This window comes from Trachemys scripta, chromosome 1, assembly GCF_013100865.1.
Source record: "Trachemys scripta elegans isolate TJP31775 chromosome 1, CAS_Tse_1.0, whole genome shotgun sequence".
Taxonomy (NCBI): Eukaryota; Metazoa; Chordata; order Testudines; family Emydidae; genus Trachemys; species Trachemys scripta.
In genome coordinates this window covers 181150872-181174571 of record NC_048298.1, presented here as the reverse complement: position 1 = coordinate 181174571, position 23700 = coordinate 181150872, and the positions used below count along the sequence as shown (strand labels likewise).

At 40.8% G+C, this 23700-nt stretch overlaps 1 protein-coding gene across 4 annotated transcripts in view; it reads left to right on the top strand.

Annotated features, from left to right (window-relative positions):
- The window catches only part of APP (amyloid beta precursor protein), a 325530-nt gene that overhangs the window by 75285 nt on the left and 226545 nt on the right, over positions 1-23700 (top strand). For all 4 annotated transcript variants that reach the window (XM_034793108.1, XM_034793091.1, XM_034793084.1 and 1 more), the window contains exon 2: positions 7995-8162. In XM_034793108.1, the coding sequence (XP_034648999.1) occupies positions 7995-8162 (168 nt within the window). The remainder of the gene's footprint in view (positions 1-7994; positions 8163-23700) is intronic.

The window sequence follows — 23700 nt, the reverse complement described above, 5'->3', positions numbered from 1 at the left end:
ACACCCTAAAAAAGTGTGTTTTCATCAGCATTCACAAAAATCTAACTTTGTTGCTACTTTGTAGCAGAAATCGGGGAAGAAAAAGAGGAAAGAAGTGGTGGTGGGAGGGTGAGGGAAAATCTAATTTACTGGATTCCCTATCTATTCAACAGGACCAACGCTGAGTTGAGTTAGTCAAATTTAAAAAAATGAATACAAATTGAATTAGTAATGTTCCAATGGCATGCTGACCGGTAGCTACGGTTAGCTTGCCTGGAACTCACCAGTGCAAGTCAGGGAGCAGCAGGAGTTAGCTGAGGGAGTTCTTCACTCCCCAGAAAAGCAGAATGGGGAGAATGCCCCTTTAGTAGCCTACCTGTGTGTCCCCTGCTTTCATTCAGTCAGTCCTCTCCCCTTGTGGACCTACTGAGGTTTGTAGCTAGAAAGCCTTATCCTGCAGGCCTTTAGGAGATCTGTGAGGCATCTGAAGAAAGCGTGGGGATGGGGGAGGAGATTGAGGGAATTCCTCCTGTGAAATTTCTGAAGCCCGTGGAAAGCGAGAATCCTGAGTGAGCCTCCCACATTGGGCCCTCTACCTCACAAACCTAAGGCTCATTTGTTTTCCCTCCCCCGCCCAGACATCATCACTGACCTCTCCTGATCTCTGACAAGACTTGTTAGAATCTGAAGACCCTAATTTGTGTTGTATTTTGACTCAGCAGGGTAGGGGCTAGGAGGACTGAGTCTTGCTGGTAGGTGGGTGGATTTCAGAAGCCTCCAAAATGCCATCTCAGGCCTGTTGCGAAGGTCTCTCAGCTTCCTCTACATTATAGACAAGGCTACTTCTGCCAGCGCTTCTGTTGTTGTTGTCTAACCTTGCTCAGAGTGGGTCTGAGTGGTCTTGTGGTAAAAATGCTGGCAGCTTCTGACTGGATATGCGTACATGCCAAACACAAATAGAAAGGTGTGTGTGTGTGCATATAATACACTATATAATATAATATAATTAATTATAATACCCACTGCATATTCATCTTTAAAAAGGGAAGTGGACTTACTGCTGGATTCCATAGGTCTGACTACTTCCATAGCATAACTGGGGTGGGGAGGTGGGAGGAGAGGAGGGAACAACATATTTTTTATATATGTGTATATATGTGTGTGTGCATATAATACACACATACATATATATATATTATATGCACGCACACACACACACACACACACACACACACACACATATATGTTGCTCCCTCCTCTCCTCCCCCCCCCCCCCCCCAGTTGTGCTATGGAAGTAGTCAGACCTATGGAATCTAGCAGTAAGTCCATTTCCCTTTTTAAAGATGAATATGCCGTGGGTAACTAGAGAACTTTGTAATAATGTGGGTTACATGTTACCCAGTTGGACTTGATTAGTAAAACTGAACCCCTGTTCATGAATTCAAATGTTTCAAGGATCCCGGATGAGTAGGACCCTACCAAATTCACGGTCCATTCTGTCAGTTTCACGGCCACAGGATTTTAGAAACTGTAAATTTCATTATTTCTGTTATTTAAATCTGAAATTTCATGGTGTTGTAGTTGTAGAGATCCTGACCCAAAGAGGAGTTGCGGAGGGTCACAAGGTTATTGTGGCAGGGGGTGCGGGGGGGGGGGGGGGATTGTGGTACTGTTACCCTTACTTCTACACTGCTGCTGCTGGTGGCAGCACTGCCTTTAGAGCTGGGCAGCTGGAGAGCTTTGGCTGCTGGCCAGGAGCCCAGCTTTGAAGGCAGAGCTGCTGCCAGCAGCAGCGCAGAAGTAAGGATGGCATTGTATGATATTGCCACCCTTACTTCTGTATTGCTGCCTGCAGAGCTGGGCCTTCAATTAGCAGCTGCCATTTTCCGGCTGCCCAGCTCTGAAGGCAGCAGCACAGAGGTAAGGGTGGTATGATATGGTATTGCCACCCTTACCTCTGTGCTGCTGGCTGGGCGCTGCCTTCAGAGCTGGGCACTTGGCTAACAGCTGCCGCTCTCTGGCTGACCATCTATGAAGGCAACACAGAAGTAAGGGTGGCAATATCACGACCCCGCTGTAACTCCCTTTTGGGTCAGCACCTCCAATTTGAGAAACGCTGGTCTCTCCCATGAAATCCGTATAGTATAGGGTAAAAGCACACAAAAGACCAGATTTCATAGTCAGTGACACGTTTTTCGTGGCCGTGAATTTGATAGGGCCCTACAAATGTGTATATCAAATGTGACATATTTGTAACCTAAATACTGAAGCAACTATTTGTAGTTCTTCTGTGAAGAAGCCTGTGTAAAATAGTCCTCCAGGTTATCAAAGAAAAATACGTTTTAGTATTTTCTTCCTACAGATTTGATACCATTTTGTTTAATCACTGATTTTTAGTAAGTTGGTGCCCAAGTATACAAGTAACAATTCTCTTTGAATCAGAAGTATGGTTTTTCCCTGGCTAATCAAATTACTAAAACAAATCATTTTGTTTTCCATATTTTGAAATGGCATGGCTATACTAGTTACAGACATTATCAGTGTTGCTGAACTGTTTAGATCTTAATCATGAATATTTTAGATGTATAATTTTCAAAGTTAAACTGTGCTTTAACCTTAAGGAAGGGATGGATTTGTTTATTGCAGTGGTTTCTGGCTGACTAAGGGCTTGTCTGGAAGGAGCTGGCAGAGTGCACTAAAGGGGTGTGATATGTAAAGCACTCTAATGTGTAGTGCTCTAACTGCCCTGCGGAAAACCTGCTGGTGCTCTCTAAACAGTATTTAGCTCATGTTAACGAAGTACACAAACTGGGTATCTTTTAGAGTGCAGCAACAGGGTCGTATCTAGGCTGGTAGAGTGCAGCTCGTTAGAGTGCTTTACAAATCACAACCCCGGTACGCTTTGCAGTGCAGTGTAGACAAGACCTAAGAGATGCTACTAAGCCTTTAAATTAACTTTTATATTCTAAATATTTGGATGTGAAATAACATACTTGACTCTTTCAGATCTTTGATTAAGAAACTATATTAAACTGAGTGGTTACCGTCCATTTGCCTCCTGGTACATTATAAACTACAAGCCTCTTATCTTCACTAGTAATTAGCAAGTAGGTTTATCAATTTGATAAATTTTCAATTTGATATCAGTGAAATTTGCAGTTACACCAGGTAGCTGTTTTTCAACCAGACCGAGATTTCCTGTAGCACACGAATGGAAAACCCTTTCCTGTAAAATAGCATCCTCTAGTCTCTTAATCCAAGATTTGGTAATCTGATTTCTCATCTTAATCTTTTTTTATATGCTATGATACTCTCTTTTGTTTAGAACTAACTGTGCAGATAATGCAATGGTGGTAACTTCTTGAAATGCAAGAAGCCGCTGGCTTTTACCGTGTTTTATACTGAAGGCTGGTCTTCACTACAGGGAGATTGACACTGCTGCAATCGATGCAGCAGGGATCAATTTAGGGGGTCTAGTGAAGACACACTAACTTGACGGCAGAGCGCTTTCCAGTACTCCAGCTCTCAAAGAAGAGTAAGGGAAGTCAACCGGAGAGTGCCTCCTGTCGACGCAGCACAGTGAAATCATCAGAGTAAGTAGACCTAAGTTACGTCGTTATTCACGTAGCTGGAGTAGCGTAACTTAGGTCAACTTACCCCCATAGTGAAGACAAGCCCTGAGATGATAATCAAGAAGACTTTGCAATAATATCCAGAGAGAGAGAGAGAGAGTGTGTGTGTGTGTGTGTAGTGGTGGAAGGAGGAAGTGTGTGAAGTCTGTGGTTGGCTTTACTAGTGTTAAGGAGATGTCTGCTGACTCTTGCTGACTTTTGAACAGAGACAATGATTGAGTGATGAAATGATCAAATTCTGTTTTTTTAAAAGTTAAATTCTAGGATTGTACCCTTCTTAAGTATTCTCCTTCATCCCAGCCCCAAACCGAGCATGTCATCTTTTAGGTTTTACATCTGTTTCCTCCCTCTCCCCCCTCCGCCCCCTTTCTCTGAGAACATTGGAGTGAAAATACATGTTAGTATGTAGTCATTGGTGATTCATATTTTGTTAGATTCCAAGGCCAGAGGGACTATTGTGATCAAGTGCAGTGGTTCTCAGTTTTTTTTCACGGACCACTTGAGGCTCTCGGCGGACCACTTAATGATCTTTCCAATTGTTGTAGGTACTGTTAGCTAACTATTGCAAAGTGATTTGGATAAAAGCGCTATATAAAAAAAAAAACCTTAATAATAAACTTTTTTTGTTCTACAAATAAAAGCACACAACTCACATTTTAATATCAGTAGTCTTATCTTTCTAATGTGATGATGTACCCTCTCTCCCCTGCCGTGGCAGCCCCTGAGCTGGGGCTGGGAAGGAGGGCCATCTCTCCCCGACAGCCACAGCTCTGGAGCTGGGGAAAGTTGTCTTTTTATCTGGCGGCCACAGCGCTGCATGTCCCAGATTCCCCCTACCCCCTCTTCTCAGCCCACTGTCGGTCCGCCCCCACCAGCCCCCTATTCCACACAAGGCCTCTACTTCATTTTACATGTGCGTCTTCTCCATGGTACAGGGTCCACCTCCGTGGGTCCACTAATTAGGTGTGTGGTCCTTCAGTCTCTTATAAGGCATATGTTCTAATCTCTTCATCATTCTCTTAGCTCTTTGAACCCTCTCCAATTTATCAATAACCTTCTTGATTTGTGGGCATCTGAACTGGACATAGTCTTTCAGCTGTGGTCTCACCAGTGCCAAATCCAGAGGTAAAATAACCTCACTCTTCCTACTTGAGAATCCCCTGTTTATGCATTCCAGGGTCGCTTTAGCTCTTTTGGCCATGGCATCACTTTGGGAGCTCATGTTCAGCTGATTAACCAACACAGCCCCGCGTCCGCAGGTGCAGCCGATCGCGGCTCCCACTGGCCGTGGTTCATGGCTCCAGGCCAATGGGGGCTGCTGGAAGCTTACCCTGGCGAGCTGCCTGCCAAAGGTTGCCAATCCCTGATGTATATATTTCCACTTAATTGTGTTAAAATGCATATTGTTTGCTTGTGCTCAGTTTACCAAATGATGTAGATCGCTCTGAATCAGTGACCTGTCCTTTTCATTAGTTACCAGTCCCCGAATTTTTGTCTCATTTGCAAATTTTGTCAGTGATGTTTTTATGTTGTCTTCCAGATCATTGATAAATATGTAAAATAGCGTAAGGCCAAAAACCAAACCCTGTGGGACCCCACTGGAAATGCACCTATTCAGTAGTGATACGCCGTGTAGAAATATATTTTGAGACCTATCAGCATTATTACCTTTATCAACCAAACTTGTTGTCTAACTAGAAAATATCAAGTTAGTTTGACAAGATCTATTTTTCATAAACCCATGTTGATTTGTATTAATTACGTTACTCTCTTTTAATAATCAAGGCCCATATTAGCTCCTCCATATCTTGCTAGGGATTGCTGTTAGGGTAAAGGCCTATAATTACTCTGTCATCCCGTTTACCTTTTTTAAAAATTGGGGCATTAGCTTTCTTCCAGTCTCCTGGATCTTACCAAGTGCCCCAAGACTTACTGAAAATCAGCATTAATGCTCCAATGAGCTACTCAACCAGCATTTTAAAAACTCTTGGATGCAAGTTATGAGAGTGTTGCATCACTTTCATTTTACTGCTGCTTAAAAAGTTTGTGCCGCACTATGCCACTTTGCTGGCAAGGAGAGGTAATCTGTTAATAGGGTCCTAAATAACAGGAAAGTGAAATACACAAGATACTGATCATTTTCAGTGTTGTTCAGAATTGTTGTACACACTGAAGGCAGCATGGTCTAGCGAATAGCACACTGATCTGGGACTTGGAACCCCTAGGTTCTGTTCTTTTCTCTGCCACTCGCCTACTGGGTGATCTCTCTGTGACTCAGTTCTCCATCTGTAAAATGGGATTAATGATACTGAATTCCGTTGTAAAACACTTGAAGATCTAGTGTTTTAGAAGAAAAGCACTGAAAGCTAGGTATCGTTGTTTGTTTAACTTTTGGGCCTCAGTTATAAGAACCTTGTCAATTCACCCTTCTTGGATAAACTATGTAAAACAAACACCAATGTGATCTGAAGACAGACTCAAAAATGGTAAGGGGATGTGTGATGGGGAGATTATTTGGAAATCTCTTCCTTCATTCTAAAGCACAAGTTGGATTGGAATAGCTACTAACTGTAGCACCTTAGAGGCAGGGAGGAAAGGATTGCATAGGTCTGTTTTCATAACAGCCAGTTTTTTTTTACTTTCCTGTACTGCTTCACCTAATAGCAATGAGCATGTGATGCAAGTCATGCCTTTGTATGTGAATGCAAGTGAGCTTGAGGGCAATGAAAACCTCCGTTTGTATTTGTATATGAAAAACTTGTTTGCCTGAATCATAGCAACTGCAATATCATGAGTACATGAGTCAACCCCTAAATGTGAGGGCCAGTTTGGGGGAGGGGAAGAATCATACATGCTTGATAGTGCAAATGTCTGATGTGATGTGATGGAAAAGACAGTTGTGAGGGTCAGAAGGAAGGTTGTTAGGCTTTTTGCTACAGTCCTGGCCCAGAACTTTCATGGGAGATCTGTCTTCCATTTTGGGCTCACCACTTGGTGTCCGGTTAATTTTTCAACCTTCTGATATTTTAGAGTGCTGCTCAACACAGATGCTTAGATCCATCCGTACTCCCTGCTGGAAGGTAATACCCTCTGATGCTGATGTTCGACATCAGTTTCCATTGTATACTTGACAGAGCTTGCTTTCATTTAGTAACATTGTGGTTAATGTATCTGCTGATTCTTTCATTTCAAACAACTGATTTATCTCCTGTCACATGGTTTCATTGCACAATCAGCATCTTGAGGGTGATTTTAGCTGTGAAGAGGTTCAGTATTGAGTTGCTTAAAGAGACAAGTTCTAGACAGAAGGATGTTTATAGAATATATGGCAGTCTCTGAAAGCACTGGTTTATAAGGCGTTTAGAAATTCTTGGGGGTTCATATGATATCTGAATGTAAGATGCATATATATATAAATGGCCAAACAGAAACTTTCAGATATTTAAAGTTTTATGTAAATGTCCTATTAATATAAAATGACATCATTACAGGAAAAATAATTTAAAAATGAGGGAATTTCTAAATAAAGCTCCACAGACCATCTTTAACTGTGCCCCAGTGAATAGTTCTGATATAACAACTTTAAATTTTTTTGTTGTGGTTGTTGACTATATGTATCAAGTAGAGTCTACACAATTATACATATGACTCCCTTCAGCAATTACACAGGCAGTCTGTGGTGGTGGTATTAATTGTTGTTCATCGTTTGTTCTCTAGTAACACCTAGATGCTTTAAGTGGGCAGGGGCCCCATGGCACCAGGCACTGTAAAGACATATTGGGCTTGCCCACAATAGGATAACAAATGTATTTTTAAAATGTGTTCGCTAACATAGTTTAGCTAGTGTTTTGTGTCGTCCGGGTAAACTGTATTTTAGAAATGTCGGTGGAAGCTGGGGTTCATCTCTATCGTATCAGCTAACACATATTAAAATATTCCTTATCCTGTCTACAAAAGTGTTAAAACGTGTTAATTTAAATACAGCTGGTTGAAAATTCATTTTTTTAAATGAAAAAGGGGCCAAAGTTTGATGAAAACTTTCCCATTTTTGATCAGCTGAAGTTAAATGGGGGGCCCCCGTGTTACCCAGAGTGTTTTAACTACATATATCTTTTACCTTAGTCTAGACAAACTTCTAGTGGATGTCAATCCCTGCCCCAAAGTTTTTTTTCAATTTAAAACCTATCTGTCTTGAGTTTGTGGTGTGTTGAATTATCCAAGAGATTATTGTTTTAATCTCCCAAATCTCTGTACATATAACCATTCACATAATTGCTGCCTTGCGTGGATAAGCAGAAGTTATTGATTTCAGTTCATTTGAACTGTTATCACCTTGGATTGAAGTTTCAATAATTAATAACAATGTTCTCCTCCTATTTCCAGGTGCCTACTGATGGAAACACTGGTTTGTTGGCAGAGCCCCAGATTGCCATGTTTTGTGGCAAACTCAATATGCATATGAATGTTCAGAATGGAAAATGGGAATCTGACCCCTCAGGGACCAAGACCTGCATTGGAACAAAAGAAGGGATTCTGCAATATTGCCAAGAAGTAAGTTCCTAGTTTAACAGATAACTTAATGTTTTTTTTTCAGGCACGTAAATAGAACTTTTGCTTAAGAGTTGAATCCACTAGGCTCTTGCTCTTCTCCCTTCCATTGCCTTGCTCTTTTCTCCCTGTCAATCCTGCTCCAAGCAATGGCTGAAGAGGCTATTTGAGAGTAGTGTAAGTCAATCCTCCTGCTGGTGCTAATTGCATTCTCTGTACAATGAACTAATTGTTTGCAAAGCTCTTTGAAGATTAAAAATGCTGAAGAAGTGCTGTTTATTAATATTAATATCCGAGTTCTTGCTAGGCATGATTTGAGGGATTGAGTTGTGATAACCTTAATGTCATTGGAGCATACCACAAATATACATCAGCTCAACCCACAGCTATTGGTTTCTGTGGCACAATGAATGGTTTGAGGATTTTTTAGTAGTAAACTTGCGCTGCAAATGAGGTCACAACAAATGATTTGGTGTTGGAGAGCAGAAACTTATTGTCCACTCGCTCAAGTCTTGTGAACAGATTGTGTATCTAATTTTGTTTTGTCCCATGCTGTGATAATATGATAACCTTGCACCAGTGTGTGACAAGTGGAAGAGAAAATGTGGTTTTCATGCCATGAAAGAAAAGAGCACAGATTGAGCTGCTGTTTTAATCCCTCTGCCTTCTCATCCAGACTTCCTGCCACTACCTTAAAAAAAAAAAAAATCAGAGCTGCTGTCTTACCCCTTAAATGTCACTCTAATTCTTTCAAAAAATCCCTCTCTAAAAAGCAAAATATTTCAGTATTTGAATTTTCTTCAGTACCCTGATCCATATCTACCTACCTGTCAGATATCCTTTCTACTCCTTGCAGTGATTTTTTTTTCTTGGCATGTATTTTTTTATTGTGGCTTTTGGGTCACATATATCATTCTGCAAGGTGTTGGATTTTGGATTTTTTTTCTTGCAAATGTAATGCCATGGCAACAACATTGATTTTTTGTTCCTATTGCTCTCTTCTGTACCAAAATCAGTATTAAAATGATTCATGAAATTTCTTTAGACATTGTAACTATTTATCCTCTATCGAGGCATCACGAATGATTTGGCTTTGAAAAGCATGGGCTTCATACCTGTGTTTTTCAAAAGGCATCTTTTAGTCCTTTGTTGGCTTCCTTGGAACTTGTATATAACCAGTTTTTATATATAATGAAACTATGAAAAGAAATTAAAAAAAAATAAGGAAAAAAAGTCAGACAGTGGAACTACATCAGATATTGCCCATTGGGATAAAAGTCCGTGGAAGTATTAAGACTTAAAAAATAAATAAACAAACAAACAAAAAGCATTACTTTTTAAAAATCAGATAACAGAAGTAATACAATTAGGAAATTTCAAGGCATAAACCTGTAGTGGCCTGATGTTCTAGTTACGCATTCTAAAAGAGCTAATGAAAGGATTAAAAATGGAAAATGTAAGATAATAAGAATGAAAACAAACTGAATTTTGATGTCCAGTGTGGTAGAATATATCAAAGAGAATTTTTAATTAAAAACAACTAGAAGACAAAACTAAAGGGGAAAAAAATTCTCCAGAAATGCGTATTTCTCATGGAGAATCGAATTACACCAGACAGTAATGGATAACAAAATGTAGCCTTTGTGCTTAGTGTCTGGAGAAACAGGGGGCCAAGACAGTGGGAAAGCTATGCTGGATGTTTTAGAATCCTGTGCAGAGTCGCTGTGTGTATTTCTTGCTATACCTATCGCATGCCCCATAAGAGGTAAATTTAAATCCAGAGTGCTCTCATTGCTAGCATTCTGGTCCCAGGGACTAGGTAATTGGACTGTAAGAACTCAGCTCTCAGGAGTAGTGGGGGTGATAGCTAGAAAATTTGCATCCTGAATGCGTGTGTGTGGAGACCCTATGCCTTAGTAGTGCCTGGACCCTGTTCAGACTCTGGAGGCTTAATTAAGTATTTGGATCCTCTCACAGCAGTCTGGGTGCAAGTAGCTAACTTTGAGTGGGAGGCCAACTTATACTTTACAATTTTTAGAGCTGGTCCAAATATTTAAAAAATATTTTTTTATTGAAGTGTAGCTACTTTTTCTTGAAAAACTTGAAAAATGTAATGAAAAAATTGAAAAAAATCATGAAATTTATCAACTGTTCTCAGCATTTTTATTAAAAACACCGAGCAAATGATTATAATTGATTAAATGGAAACTAATGGTTTACTAGAAAACCAACTCAGTCTAGTGAAAAGAGAAATGGGAAGCTCAGATAAAAGAATTGATATAAATAGAGATCTGAAGAGAAGTGATAGTAAATATAGAAATGTAAGCTAGACTCACTGTTCAGCTCCTGACTAGAAGCCCTTATTTCCTGACACTCCAATGTTCTTTGTTTCCCTGAGGAGGTGACTTATAGGTGAGATTCTCTTCCTTTTGTCCCTTTTCCTTCTGCTGATTAAATAGCAAGGCACTACTGCAAATCAGACACAGGGGAATTGGGCACGCTTTCAGTTTTCCTGTTAACAGGGAAGCAATAAAGCATCAAGGCCGAGATGTGCTACTTTTTACACGTGAACGGTGTGCCCACAAATAATATAATCTCCGTTCAGAGTCCTTTTGCCAATTGAAACCTTCTGCTTTCTTCTCTCTGTTGCCCATGCTGCTCTCCTACCTAATGAACTGATGCTACTTTTGGGGTGTGTCTTCCACCAATGTAGATGGAGACTAATTATTCTTTGTCAGTCAGACTGGTGGTAACCAGTCTTTGATATAACTGTTTGTGGTCAGTTCCGTCTTCTCTTGGCATACAGGCAGCTTCCATAGATGTTCTCCTGCCTCATTATGAGCAGCTGATCCTGGTACTTCTCTGCTGAAGCACCATCTTTCTTCCAGGTCTCAGCAGAGATTTGGAGTGACACAGTGCAGATGAGGGCAAAGGAAATTTCCTCATGGAAAAAGCTCTCCCTCAGGTGCTGCTCCCCTGAAATCTTCAACAGCAGGTCTGTTCTGCCCATCCTCCCTCTTCCTTTCTGCTCATGCTGTGATCTTGCTGTGGTAGATCTATGCCAGGCCCAGGCATGAATATGAGTGGCTAAAATCTAAATGAACACGCTCTACTAAAGTAGGTCACCAAAGGTTCAGTGGATACCCAACAAGGTGACTTATAAAGAGAACCCAGGTGTCAGGCAGGCATTTGCAAGATTATATGTTGGAAGTAGGCCTCCCACCTCTCCTTGTCTCCTCGTCTAGGAGTGGCAGCCTGGATCAAGGGGGCTTGTGTTGCCTTCCTGTTTTCCTCCATAAAGGAATCTTTGATTTGTCCTCCAAAATAATTTCTCAAAAACTCTCCCCCTCCTCAGCAGGTGGGCTTCCTGGACCCATCTTTCACTGCTCTTCTCTGACCCAGGAGCAGGAAAAATCTCACTTTCATTTTCCTCCTCCTAGACACGGAGTGCCCTGGAGAAGGCGAGCTAGTGGGTTGGTCCAGATGAGTCTGTCTTGGGGTCCCCTCTGCTACCTATTTTCTATTCTTTACAAAACTCGAGGAGGATCACCCCAGAACAATGTTACTTGTTCTCCCACATAACAAAATCTCTTTTCTCTCAGGTAGAACAGGAGTCTTCAGAGGATGAAATGGAGAGATCACTAGGTTCCTCATAGGCAAAATCAACTACACCTCTACCTCAATATAACACTGTCCTCGGGAGCCAAAAAATCTTACCGCATTATAGGTGAAACCGCGTTATATTGAACTTGCTTTGATCCACCAGAGTGCGCAGCCCAGCCCCCTTGGAGCACTGCTTTACCGCATTTTATCTGAATTTGTGTTATATCGGGTCGCGTTATATCGGGGTAGAGGTGTATCTGTTTATTGGGCAGGTGGTGGAAATAGGCTGTGCCTATCCTTTTTTTATACCCACCTTGCCCAAAAATCTTCAGACTCTGCAGCTGAACATCAGCATCCATAGTTTCTAGCTGTCAAATCCATAAATGGGCTGGGGGCTTCCCATTTTAAGCTCTCAGATCTCCCTCTGAAGACTGATCTGTTCCTTCACGACCACCTGGATGGGAAGGTGGAAGGGGCTATTAATTGCTTATTTGAACTGCGGGACACTCAGCTTGCTACTTGAAGCCTTGCCTCCTACGCCTCTTAAGCAACCATCTAGCAGTTCACAGGATCCAAGAGGACAAAGCTGACTGTATCTTCGTACGAAGGAACCACTTGGAACGCCTCATGCCTGTCCGTGCAAGAAGGTGTGGGGGCAGGAGGCACCTTAAAATCCCCCCCAAAAGACTCAAGACTAGAGAGGACACTGGAGAAGGGAATTGCATTCAGGTGTTGTTTGTTTTCTCCATAGATTTGTGATTCTAGTGTTCTTTTTACGAGTAAAGTAAGGTGTGGTTGCTCACGTGTTTAAGAAATTTCTTTGTGAGCCGTGTTCTTTTCTTAAACAGAATCTCGAATGCCCATGAGAGTGGACCTCTAGAGTGGGCTTGCCTTAATTATGAGGGGGGCTGGAGAGGTCAGCGCTGGTGTCAGGGATGAGGGCAGTAGGACTTGCAAGGTCCTACATCCCAAGGAAGGGGGCCAGATGGGGAATCTGAACCTGGAGCCTGCCTGAAAGGCCAGAACTAGAGACAGTATAGAGTGCTAGACACTGTGCAGAACCAGGTGGCTGGAGAGCATGTGGAATCGCAAGACTGGTAAGAGGAGACTCAGCGAGGGCTGTAACACATATGCCCTAAGTTTGAAAGGAGGGTGCACCAGGGCAGTAATGGCAGTTTAGGTTGACTTTGGCATCTAGACATAAAGGTGGCAGGTGGGAAGAGGGTGAGGGTTGCAGAGGCAGAAAGAGAGAGAAAAATAACAAGGAAGTGTACACCTCTTTCTAAATATGTTGGTTTTCTCTTATCTTTTTAGTGTGTGTGTTGGGTTTTTTTTATATTTGGGCAGCACTTAGCATGTTTAAGGTGCTACCGAACTGTAAGATTCCTATTTATGAGGAAATGGAAGATGCTTGGATGATAAGTAAAGTCAATTAAACTGTGTTAATAATTCTATGCATTTTCAACACACACAGAACTAGAGTACATTGTGCAGGTTTGAGAGTGGAGAGAGATGTCATTCTCTTATCTCTTTTGGGGCAATGTAGCATAAGACACCACATTTCTTTGAGAGTTAGCAGATAAAGCTTGTTACTCTTCCCATATCAGTTATTTATTGCAAAGTTTTTAATTTTCTTGCATCTTGGTGGAATGAGACACATTTGCAGAAGTGTAAATAATCAATTACATCTGTTATCACTAAACAATTTATCTACTACAAATAATTTCCTCACTGCCATATAACAGCACCCCTTATTGGGTATGGGCCTCATCTGCAGTTAATCTGCAAATCTGAGTGCTATAAGCAGTAGAACAGTACTGTATCAAAATGAATTCATGCAAGACGAATGGTAATACCTGTACAAGTGCCAGAATAGTTAATGTTGTGGACATAGAAACTGCCATATCAAATTGGGCTGTTAGTTCCTCTAGTCCTGTCTCTGACAGCATACAATACCAGTAGCTTCATAGGAATGGCCAAAAAAATCCTGCAGTAAGTAGTTATGGAATAACTTGTCTACGGGGAAAACTTCTTACTCCATTAATTAGAGTTTGGCTTGAAGTATGAAGAGACAGCTGCTCCTTCATTGTAGGGTCAACTTAATGTCCCCATGTACAGATGTTGAAGATGGCAGCTGCCAGAACCTCTGAACAGGCAGATTATTTTGTTGAAGAAGCTATGTTTTAGTACTAGTATTCAGAGCCAGTTGGCTGCAATCTTAAAAGTGTTTTAGGGCTTAGAGAATCCTGCAAAATTCTGCCTTTAGGAAAATATGTATAGATTCAAAAAGGGGGAGTTAATTTTGAGTGGGTTCTGTTCCTATGGAAAAGGATTTACTAGAAAAAGGATTCAGGCAGAACATTCATTTTACTTTACTAACAATATTGAAAATAGCTTCTGTGTGCTGTATCTTATTTCCAGTAATTGCAGTGCATTATAAATGTAGCTCATAGGACTGAATTAATTTTGCTCTTGTACTGAACTTGTTGTTCATACTGTTGTAAAGATGACATGCAGGATGGTAATAGATAAATCCAGTTTTGTCTAGGACATGATTTCATTCAATTAGTTCACGTTAGAATGCTCATTTTCATATTAAATTGGATTTTTCTAACTAAATGTGCACCGAGTTGAGCAGAATGCAAAAGAATCTTTCTGAAAATTAAGCTTTTCAAGAGCAAGCCAAGAATTTATAGTAAATTTCCTTTGGGTGGTCAGGTGGATGGAGCATAGAACTGGGAGTCAGGAGACCTGGGTTCTGCCCCTTAGTCTTCAAATACACCTGACCTGCTGTGTGATCTTCAGCTTGCCTCTTGGGACACATGAAGACCAACAGGTTCTATTAACTTTAATGGGAGATGGAGTGCCCAGCATGTCTTAAAGTCCCTTAACTAGTTAGTTTACTTCTCTGTAAAATGGTGAGATTTGCCTGCCCTTTGTAAACCACTGAGATCCATGAAGGCAGAATATAGATGTTGTTTATGCCTGCAGTAGTCCTCCTCAGAAAATCAATATTTACCAACTGTAACTGCACCCTGCAATATCTTAGCATTATTTTCTTATATATTTGGAGCAGGAAATAACTGCATCATCTTTGATGTCACTGGTATAGCTGTTGGTAAAATAATCGCCTTTGTAAATGGAGATGACGTGTTTTATATATTCAGTCCAACCTGCCTTCTTGGCATTTCTCATGAATCCTACCACTGTACTGTTTAGGTACCAAAACATAATTAAAATAACAAAATTTATTTTTTGAAAGGATTATATTCTCCACTTTTCTACATTCTTAAATGGTCTTAGATTTGTTTCTGGAGAAATAAGTGACATAAAACTTCAGGCCAGGTCCAGCACATCTCGAATTGAGCAATAGTTCTTGAAGAATGATGAGCCATTAACTGACAACAGTAGTCTTTACGCTAGTATACAGTACAATCACTCACACAGAAACAGTGCTTCCATACTACCCTTTCCTTTGGAAGGAACTAAAAGGACCATCAAACATACCTTTGCTTACCCTTCCCCTTGCTATCTACCTACCATAACAAGGTAATCCTGCTGTGCTCATCACTGTGGTAGCTAACACCTTCCAAAATTATATAAATGAATATTCGTGGTCTCTTCAGTGTCCTCTTTTACACTCTCTATCCAGGGACAGGTAGAAATTGTATTCAAAATAATAGCCATTCAGTTAAGAGTCGGACATTCTTTTTTTGCTAAGTATGAAACTGCACATTTAAAGGAGGCAAAACTGATACCTCAGATTTTTGCTGAGGAAAGCCATAATCAACTGGAAAGTTAAGAGTAAACCTCTCACCCCTAGATTTTTGGTAGTGCCAAACATCTATTTTAACAAATACCAATTTTAAAGACACATGGCATGTGAATTATTGCACAGGATATGCACAGTGCTTTTAAGTTTTTGGAGTTTTGCATCTTAACAATCTCTTTGCATTTAAGGTTGATAATCATTCTGTATGTAACTTACAGTAGAAAAGAGTGCATCTTTTGTCCCCATATAGTCGCTGGTTCACACAGGATGTTAATCAATCTGCTGCAGCTGCTAGCAAGGGGACATAGACTATGTCTATACTACAAGCGCTACAGGTGCACAGCTGCAGTTGTAATGTGCACACTTGCTAAAGCAACAGAGGTTTTTCCTGTCACTAGTAAATCCATCCCCTCAAGAGGCAGTAGCTAGGTTGATGGAAGAATTCTTCCGTTGACCTAGCAGTGTCTATACCAGAGTTTAGGTCACAGCTGTGAGCGATGTAGCTAGGTTGACCTTTTAGAGGTAGATCAGGCCTGAATGCTTTAGTTCAAGCAGTTGAAGCTTATTCTTTTAGTTTTGAAGGTCTTGGGTTCAAACTCTGAGCTGGTGATATATTTATCCTAAGGCAACGAAGAGACAATAACTTAGAAACCTTACTGCTTTAACAGTACTATTCTAAACTAAGGCACACTCTTCTAGCCAGAAGAAACCTCAACATGTTCATGTTTCAATGTGTGTAACCCATAATTTATATAATTTCCAAACAGCAATTGACATAGCTCAGAAAGTACATTCAAAAAAATCTTTGCTTTTTCAATAATAGCAGAACACTTTTGTGTTTGCTTTTCACATGCTCTCAATATCCCAACACTGTATTTCTCATTATAACTGTTTTGACAATTGATCTAAGGGGCATCATTTATGCAGGAGATGAGACTTGAAATGATCATTGTAGTCCCTTCTGGCCATAAAATCTCTGGTACACTTTCTGGAGGAATAGTCACCAGTGTTTATAGCCAATTAAACTGAATGTATGATTGTGTCCCCAGTGGAGTTGGTGGGGCTGGGAAATGACAGAACATACGAGCTGGGAGCAGTGAAGGTTCTGACTCTTTTGGGTAAGCCCAGCTGACAGGAAGAACTGAGCAGAAAGAAATAATGTAATACCTAGTGCTGTGTGCTAAGGAAAGTGGGATTGAAATGAACTCTGATACTCCATGAATACCACTATTTCAAAGTGAAAGGCCACTTTTATTGAAGTGTTATCGACTGCATTTTCTCCAGAGAGCTATTGTTACTGAAATAAACACAAATATGTTACCAAGGATAAAGTGTTGGATCGATCTTCTAAATTCATCTCCATTTGTCTCAGAAGCGGAGAGACATATAGTACCTGACTTATGTTTTTAAGTGTTTGTTGGGTATATAGGGAGACTGAAACTTTCACTAATGCCCTGCTCACTGGGTGAAATAAAGGCATTGTGGAGGAATCAGACCTGTAATTTCTCTCCTGGAAATGTTAAAACTCAGCCATTTGAAATTCTTTCAGAGGCAGTCCTAGTGCATGAGAGGAACAAAGGACTAAAACATAAATATTTTTTTAAAGACACAAAAGGTGTGCATTTGAACTGCCAGAAGATGTGCAATCAATGGGTTCTAGTTCTGGACAATTAGGAAACACAATATAGTATTGTAACAGGGCTGACCTAAGTGCTGCATGTAGTGGTTAGAGTCCTACAAAAAACTGTTCATCAGTATCTTCCTTTGATGTACAAGGCCTAACTATGTTTAGAGATATTGTTCCCTGTACATAGGGAAATGGGAATAAGTTATGGGACTCATAACTTTAGGCTATGGGACCCCTCCACTCATACGCAGTTGGAACTCTGAAGACAGTTTAATATATTAGCTCCTATGGCTGGGCATCTCTTGAGGGGGGAAAAAAAGGGAATTCTGAAAGCATGAGGTGCACTGAAAACTAGAAATTGGGATGCGGGATACAGATTAGATAGGCCAAGTCAATATAATGGTCTTGTTTGGGAACTTCAGTTCTGACAATGCTGTGCCTAGCTTATTTGAGTCCTGCAGGCTTCTTCTGCGAGTGGAGAGCGCACCCTGTTACTATGCCTAGGAAACAAATCTGGACTTCTCCCCACAGCGTCATCTTTCCTGAGACATTAGGGCCAGAAGAGACCAATTGGATCTTAACATGATCCCCTGCATTTTGCAAGATTATGCGTTGAGAATTTTACATCCTTATCCTTTCCTCTAGGCACTTTACTAATGATGTTATTCCTATTAATACATTTTATTTAACCTATTCTTGAACATTTGTAGTGATTGTGCCTTGACCACCTCCTATTTTCTGTTTCCTCCTGAATATCCAGCCTAAACTTTTCTCTGCCTCAGACTATTTGATACTTTGTCCTAAATTCTTCTGGGACAATGAATAATTCCCCTTCATTTAGATCGCTACTTTGAAGCTATTTACAATGTGGATCATGTTCTCTCTCCCCTCCTCCCTGCCAATCATCTTTCTTAGTCTACATAAGTGCTATTCTCTCAAGTTATTCTCATCATATTTCTTATCTTACAACCCTTATACCACTTTTATTGCTTTATTAATTTGATGGTTGGGTGGCATTATTACCTCTTCTGGTTTATATGGGATCTTACCAAATACATTAGTCATTGGACCAAACGGCTAGTGGGACTGAATGAATAACCAGTCACTCATTGAATAAAACAACCAAAGGATCAAAGGAATATTTATCATGCATTAACTGCCAATGAAGTATGGTTCTGTGTGTCTATGCCTCACTGTATGCCGGTTGAGGCTTGAGTGTTATTTTAAGATTTGTATTACTTTAACTCCACTTGCTAGTGACACATACCAAACTAAATGTCAGTTTTCCTCTTTGTATGATGGGAAAATGGCTGAGAGTTCAGAGCACACAACTAGGAATCTGAAGGACCTGGGTTTCATTCCCATCACTGTGTGATCATGGACAATTTATTTAACCGCTCCATCTCAGTGTCCTGCTCTGTAAAAATTTGGGAGATGATTGCTAATCTCACAAGGGTGTTGTGAGCTTTGTTAATTTTAAAGTGCTTTGTGATCTATTTGATGAAAGACCACACCCTGATCCATCAAATAAAGGTCTAGTAAAACCATGCCTGTGAGAAGCATGTAGAAGTTGGAGACAATTTTTCCCTGTCTTCCTCTCCTCCATCCTGGAAAATGTACACCAACCCTGGCAAGTAGGGCCTGCAGTTAATACTGCAGACTATAGGGAGAAGTTATAGAGACAGTCAAGTGCTTCCCTTTCAAGCAGTTTTGGCTCTTAGGGAGAACGGGTTGTAGAGACATGCTGACTGCATTCTCTGAACTCTTGTGAACAGAACCAACTCAGCACCATGCTCTGCGGCCTTCAGGAAGCTGTGAAATTCCTTTGAGTTGCCTCTGTGATGCTTGTTCTCACTTTGTGGCAGAAATGGTATTTTTGCTGTGTTTTGGACACTCCACACAAGAGCACAGGTTGGAATATATTTGTATAATAAGATTCCAGGATTGTCACCTGTCTGAAGCCTGGGGTGTCTGTGGAGTCAGTGTGAAGTGATGGAAACAGCTGAAAGCAAGGCTGAGAGCTCTCTGTTCAGAATATCACCAGTTTCAGTCATCACTGGAATTCCCAATCTTTTATAGTCCATTTTTAAAATTCTCAGCCATTTGACTTTGTTACACCTGTGTGGTGTACAGATACAGTAAGGCATGTATCTGTTATGCCAAGAGTGCTTGACCATTCTGATATCAGAGGTGACTCAACCAATCATCACCCTTACTCTGCAACTAATTTGAATGCAACAGTTTCATTGGTTGTATGAGGGAGACTGCACAGACGGTGGATTCCTAGACCCAACTGCCACGGTTCTTCAAAGCCGCCCACACAACAACAAAGCACACTCAATAAACCCAAACACACATTGCCCCTCACAATAACAAACCTCCCTCATTCACCACCCCCATGCATCAACACAAGATCTTTCAGCACAACACATATATTCACCCACCCTCACTCAGACATGCTATAAAACCGTAATGTTGAACAGCAAAGCTGTGGGTCATCACTAATAATAAATACATTGTAAATAATGTTCAAAATAACAGTCAGAAACGTGGATCTTTCTAGTCTCTGTCCTGTCTGGAATGGATCCTGATGCATTGTCACAATACCAGCAATCCTTTCATTATTCATTCTTTTTGGTTTTTCATATCCGGAACTACATACTGTATTTCTCTTCTTGATGTCTTTTTTTTCTTTCCTGGAGGATTTTACACTCCCAGCTTCTGCGTCAAGATGACATGTAGATGGACTGTTAGCAACTATGCCTCCCACACATTAAAATTACAAGCAGAAGAGTTATATTAGGCTGAAAGAGGATATTGGTCACATGAGTGGCAGGTCAGGAAAAGAGCCATAAATTGTAGCACTGCCTCTGTTGCATCCCCACCTTTCTTTTTCAGGAGGGGAGAGGTTAATGTCCTTGCTACTCTACCCTTTCCCCAGCCTCTTAGCTCTTGTGAGGGAGTGTACATCTGTAATATGCTCGATGATGTGTACAGTCATACCTTCCTCTAGAGACTGGCATCAGCAAGGGTAAGATCACACATTTTACTGACAGCTTAGTTAAAGTGGAAGGGGGCAGGGGTTGTAGTTTTGCTGCTGAAGGTTCCAGATTCAGACCCCATTTGTGACCATGGGGCGGTGGGAGATGTGTGCACACAATTATATTAGATATATCTCCACTACTGTCTCAGCCCAGAGTATTTTTAAGTTGTCGTCCTCCCCCATAAATAGTTCTGTAGCTTGTCTGCTTTCCCAAGTTTACTTTTCCCAGTTGCAGAGTGAAATTCACACAATTCTTTTCAATTTCACTGCTGCCCACAGGGTTCTGAATAGCAGTAGCAGAGAAACTGATGAGAGTTTTGTTAATTTCCCTCTGGCACTGTTTAGGAAAGTGATTAGTAGCAGCCCCTGGAGTGATCTGGCTGTAGGATCAGACACAACTACATAGGTTCATGTTCAGAAGCCTCCCTTCACAACTCTAAGGGGGTTAGGCACACTTCGTTTGTGTGTTTTTACATCTTAAATTCTGCAGAAATCCATGGATTAGTGGGGGGGGGGGCGGGGGCAGTAAGAGTGGAAGCGAGGCTCAAAAATTCTGCCCTTCAGATGAGTATAATCAGGGTGACCAGACAGCAAATGTGAAAAATAGGGATGGGGGTGGGGGGTAATAGGAGCCTATATAAGACAAAGACGCAAAAATCGGGACTGTCCCTATAAAATCGGGACTGTCCCTATAAAATCGGGACATCTGGTCACCCTAAGGATAATCCCCCTCTTCTCCTCCCCTCCCCCCAGAGTAAGTGCCTGCTGCTGCCCTGGAGCTCTGTAGAGTTCTAGAGAACTGCTGGGAGTTAATTCATCCTCTTGCTGTGCTGCCAGATGTGCCCCCTATAAACCCCCAGCTTGTTGATCCTTGTAGCTCCCTGCTGCTTCTATATCCCCTCTGCAGGGAGAGGCTCTACCTTTTTCTTCTGTCCCGGCAGGCCTCAGGGATGGGTAAAAAAACGGATGTGTGAGAGAGGCAGATATGCATCTTGAGAGGTTATGCCTCACAGGAGGTATTAGGAATGAAGAAGAAAATATTGGGGAGAGAGGCAACCTCTGTCAGATGTTCACTAAGCCCAGTACAAAATTACAGAGGGTGGGAGGGATCTAGATATAGTGCTAAGCATCCTTCCCCTTTCCACCCGGCTCCCAAGCTGTTAGGAAGATGGAGCGTGTTGGGTTTCTTACCAGAGCAGAGTCCCTGGCCCCTCTAGGATTGGGAGCGATAGGACTTCTGTTGGCCTGCTAGTCAGATGCCAAACTTTCCAACTGGTAGAGTTGGGTAGATTTTCAAGCCATTCCATTGTGTACTGTTCCCACTTGATTTTATACCATCATTTTGTAATCTGTGCCGTGACATTTTCATATTGTTGGCATTTATCCAATTTCTTAGGTAGCTCTATATTGAATGTCTTCCTGAAATCCAAATGCACTATATCTTTGTCCCCTTTATCTATATAATCAAGAATTACATTGATATTCTAACATCTATTTTAATGAACCTGTGCTGCTTAGGCAATGTTCTTTTTGATATATTTGTATTTATACCATCATTTTGTTAATATATGTACCCAGAAATCTTGGAATACATCCCCAAATAATTTTCTTCTTTTTCTGTCTGTTGTTAAGATAGATGATACGTTTCCCTTTTTTTAAAGTCATGAGGTAAAATTCTAGCCCACTGGAATTTTTGCTGTTGGCTTTAATGAGGTCAGGTTTTTGCATATGGAGTATGTTTCTTTGCTTGTGACGTACTGAAGATTCTTGTTAGAGATTCTTCCTTCAGTTCTTCTAAAACTCTTGGGTGCTGTTAGAGCCACTGCTCTGTTTCCAGTTTGTTCATCACTGTGGTTCCAAAATTACTGTTAGAAAGCATGGAATGGCATTGGTCTTTGAATTAATTTTATCTAGAAAAAAATAATTCATTTCCCTGCACTGAGCTAAAATGGATAAGGACTTAAATATGCACTTCTCTAGATGTACCAGATACTATGACAAATACTGCACACTGTTAAAATGAGCTTTTTTATTTTGCAGACCATGACAGTTGTTGCCTGTATTAACGTTTATATAGCAAATGTGTTCTGCAAGAAAAAGGTTCAGTAAAAATAGCAATGGTGCAACAGTGAAAATAGCTTAAAACCACATACTTGTTCTTCTATCTAGATCTAATCTCAAAAGAATTAATGCTGTTAGTCAAGAAATACAAAGAAATATAAATTGTAATACTGTTTCCTTGCCATCATAGTTTCTGTCTTTCAGTAAATCATCTCTTGGTCAGGAAGGAATAGACCCCATTTTTGTCCTCTCCTGGATCTCTGACAACTTAACACTACTGAAGATGCTCAATCTGTTTTTCTTAAGGAGTGCACTGTGGTGTTAAAATTGTGTTATATTCTCGATGTATCATCTAGTGCAATGAAACTTGATTTAATCATTTTGGTTCACATCCTGGGTCATATCACCAGACTTTCAGTAAGAGACACAATTAATCATTTACAGAGCCAGATGAATTCCTTCATTCACTGCATGCTTCTGTCTTTTAAACATCTTTGATTGCAGAGAGTAAGAGTAAAGTGATCAGTAAATGGCCCTTACCCTGACATGGGAATGCAAGTTGTTTATCAGGTTTCCCAGCTTCCAAAACTAGATTTGAGAGGGCAAGGTAGGTAAGGTAATATCTTTTATTGGCCCCACTTCTGTTAGTGAAAGGGATAAGCTTTCAAGCTACACACATTTTTTCAGGTCTGGGGAAAGAAATCAGAGTGTCTGAGTTAAACACAAGTTAGGGATAGGTGGTTAAGCAGAAGGGTAACATGTTGTAGGAGGTCACATGAGATGGAGTGTGCTGTAAGGGTTAGATGGTTATGCAAAAGGGGTTTGAAATAGGCCATTAAGGGTTAGCAGGCAGATGTATATTACAGATTGTTGTACTGAGCCATGAAACCAGTGTCCCTATTAAGTTCATGTTTTTTAGTGTCTAGCAGCATTATGAAAGGTAAGCAGGCTTACCTTTTGAATGTGTTATGCAGGTTTTCTTTGAGGATGAGTATTGAAAGATCAGTTCTGGAGTGATCATTTTGTGGGAAAAAAGTGTTCGCTTATGGGTGATATGGTATTTTTGTCATCTTTAATTTTTCTGTGTGAGCTCAATTGAGAGTGTAGTGATTGTCTGGTTTCACCCACATAATTGTTATTTTGGCATTCGATGCACTGTATAAGGAACATGACATGTTTTGTTAGGCATGGGTAAGTTCTGTGAGGGTATTTATCATTGTACCAGTGAAAATATGTCTGCATGTTTTTCACCTGTTCTGGTAGTGTCTGTTGCCACTTGGAGTTGGTGTGTCGTGGTGTGTGGGCAGCTTGCTTCTGCTGATGAGCTTGGGGTGAGGCTAGGGGGTTGGTTGAAGGCTAGAAGAGGGGGTTCAAAATGATTTGAGGATGTGGTCCCCTACAAGCCTGCATTGTAATTGTTTGATACCCCATATGG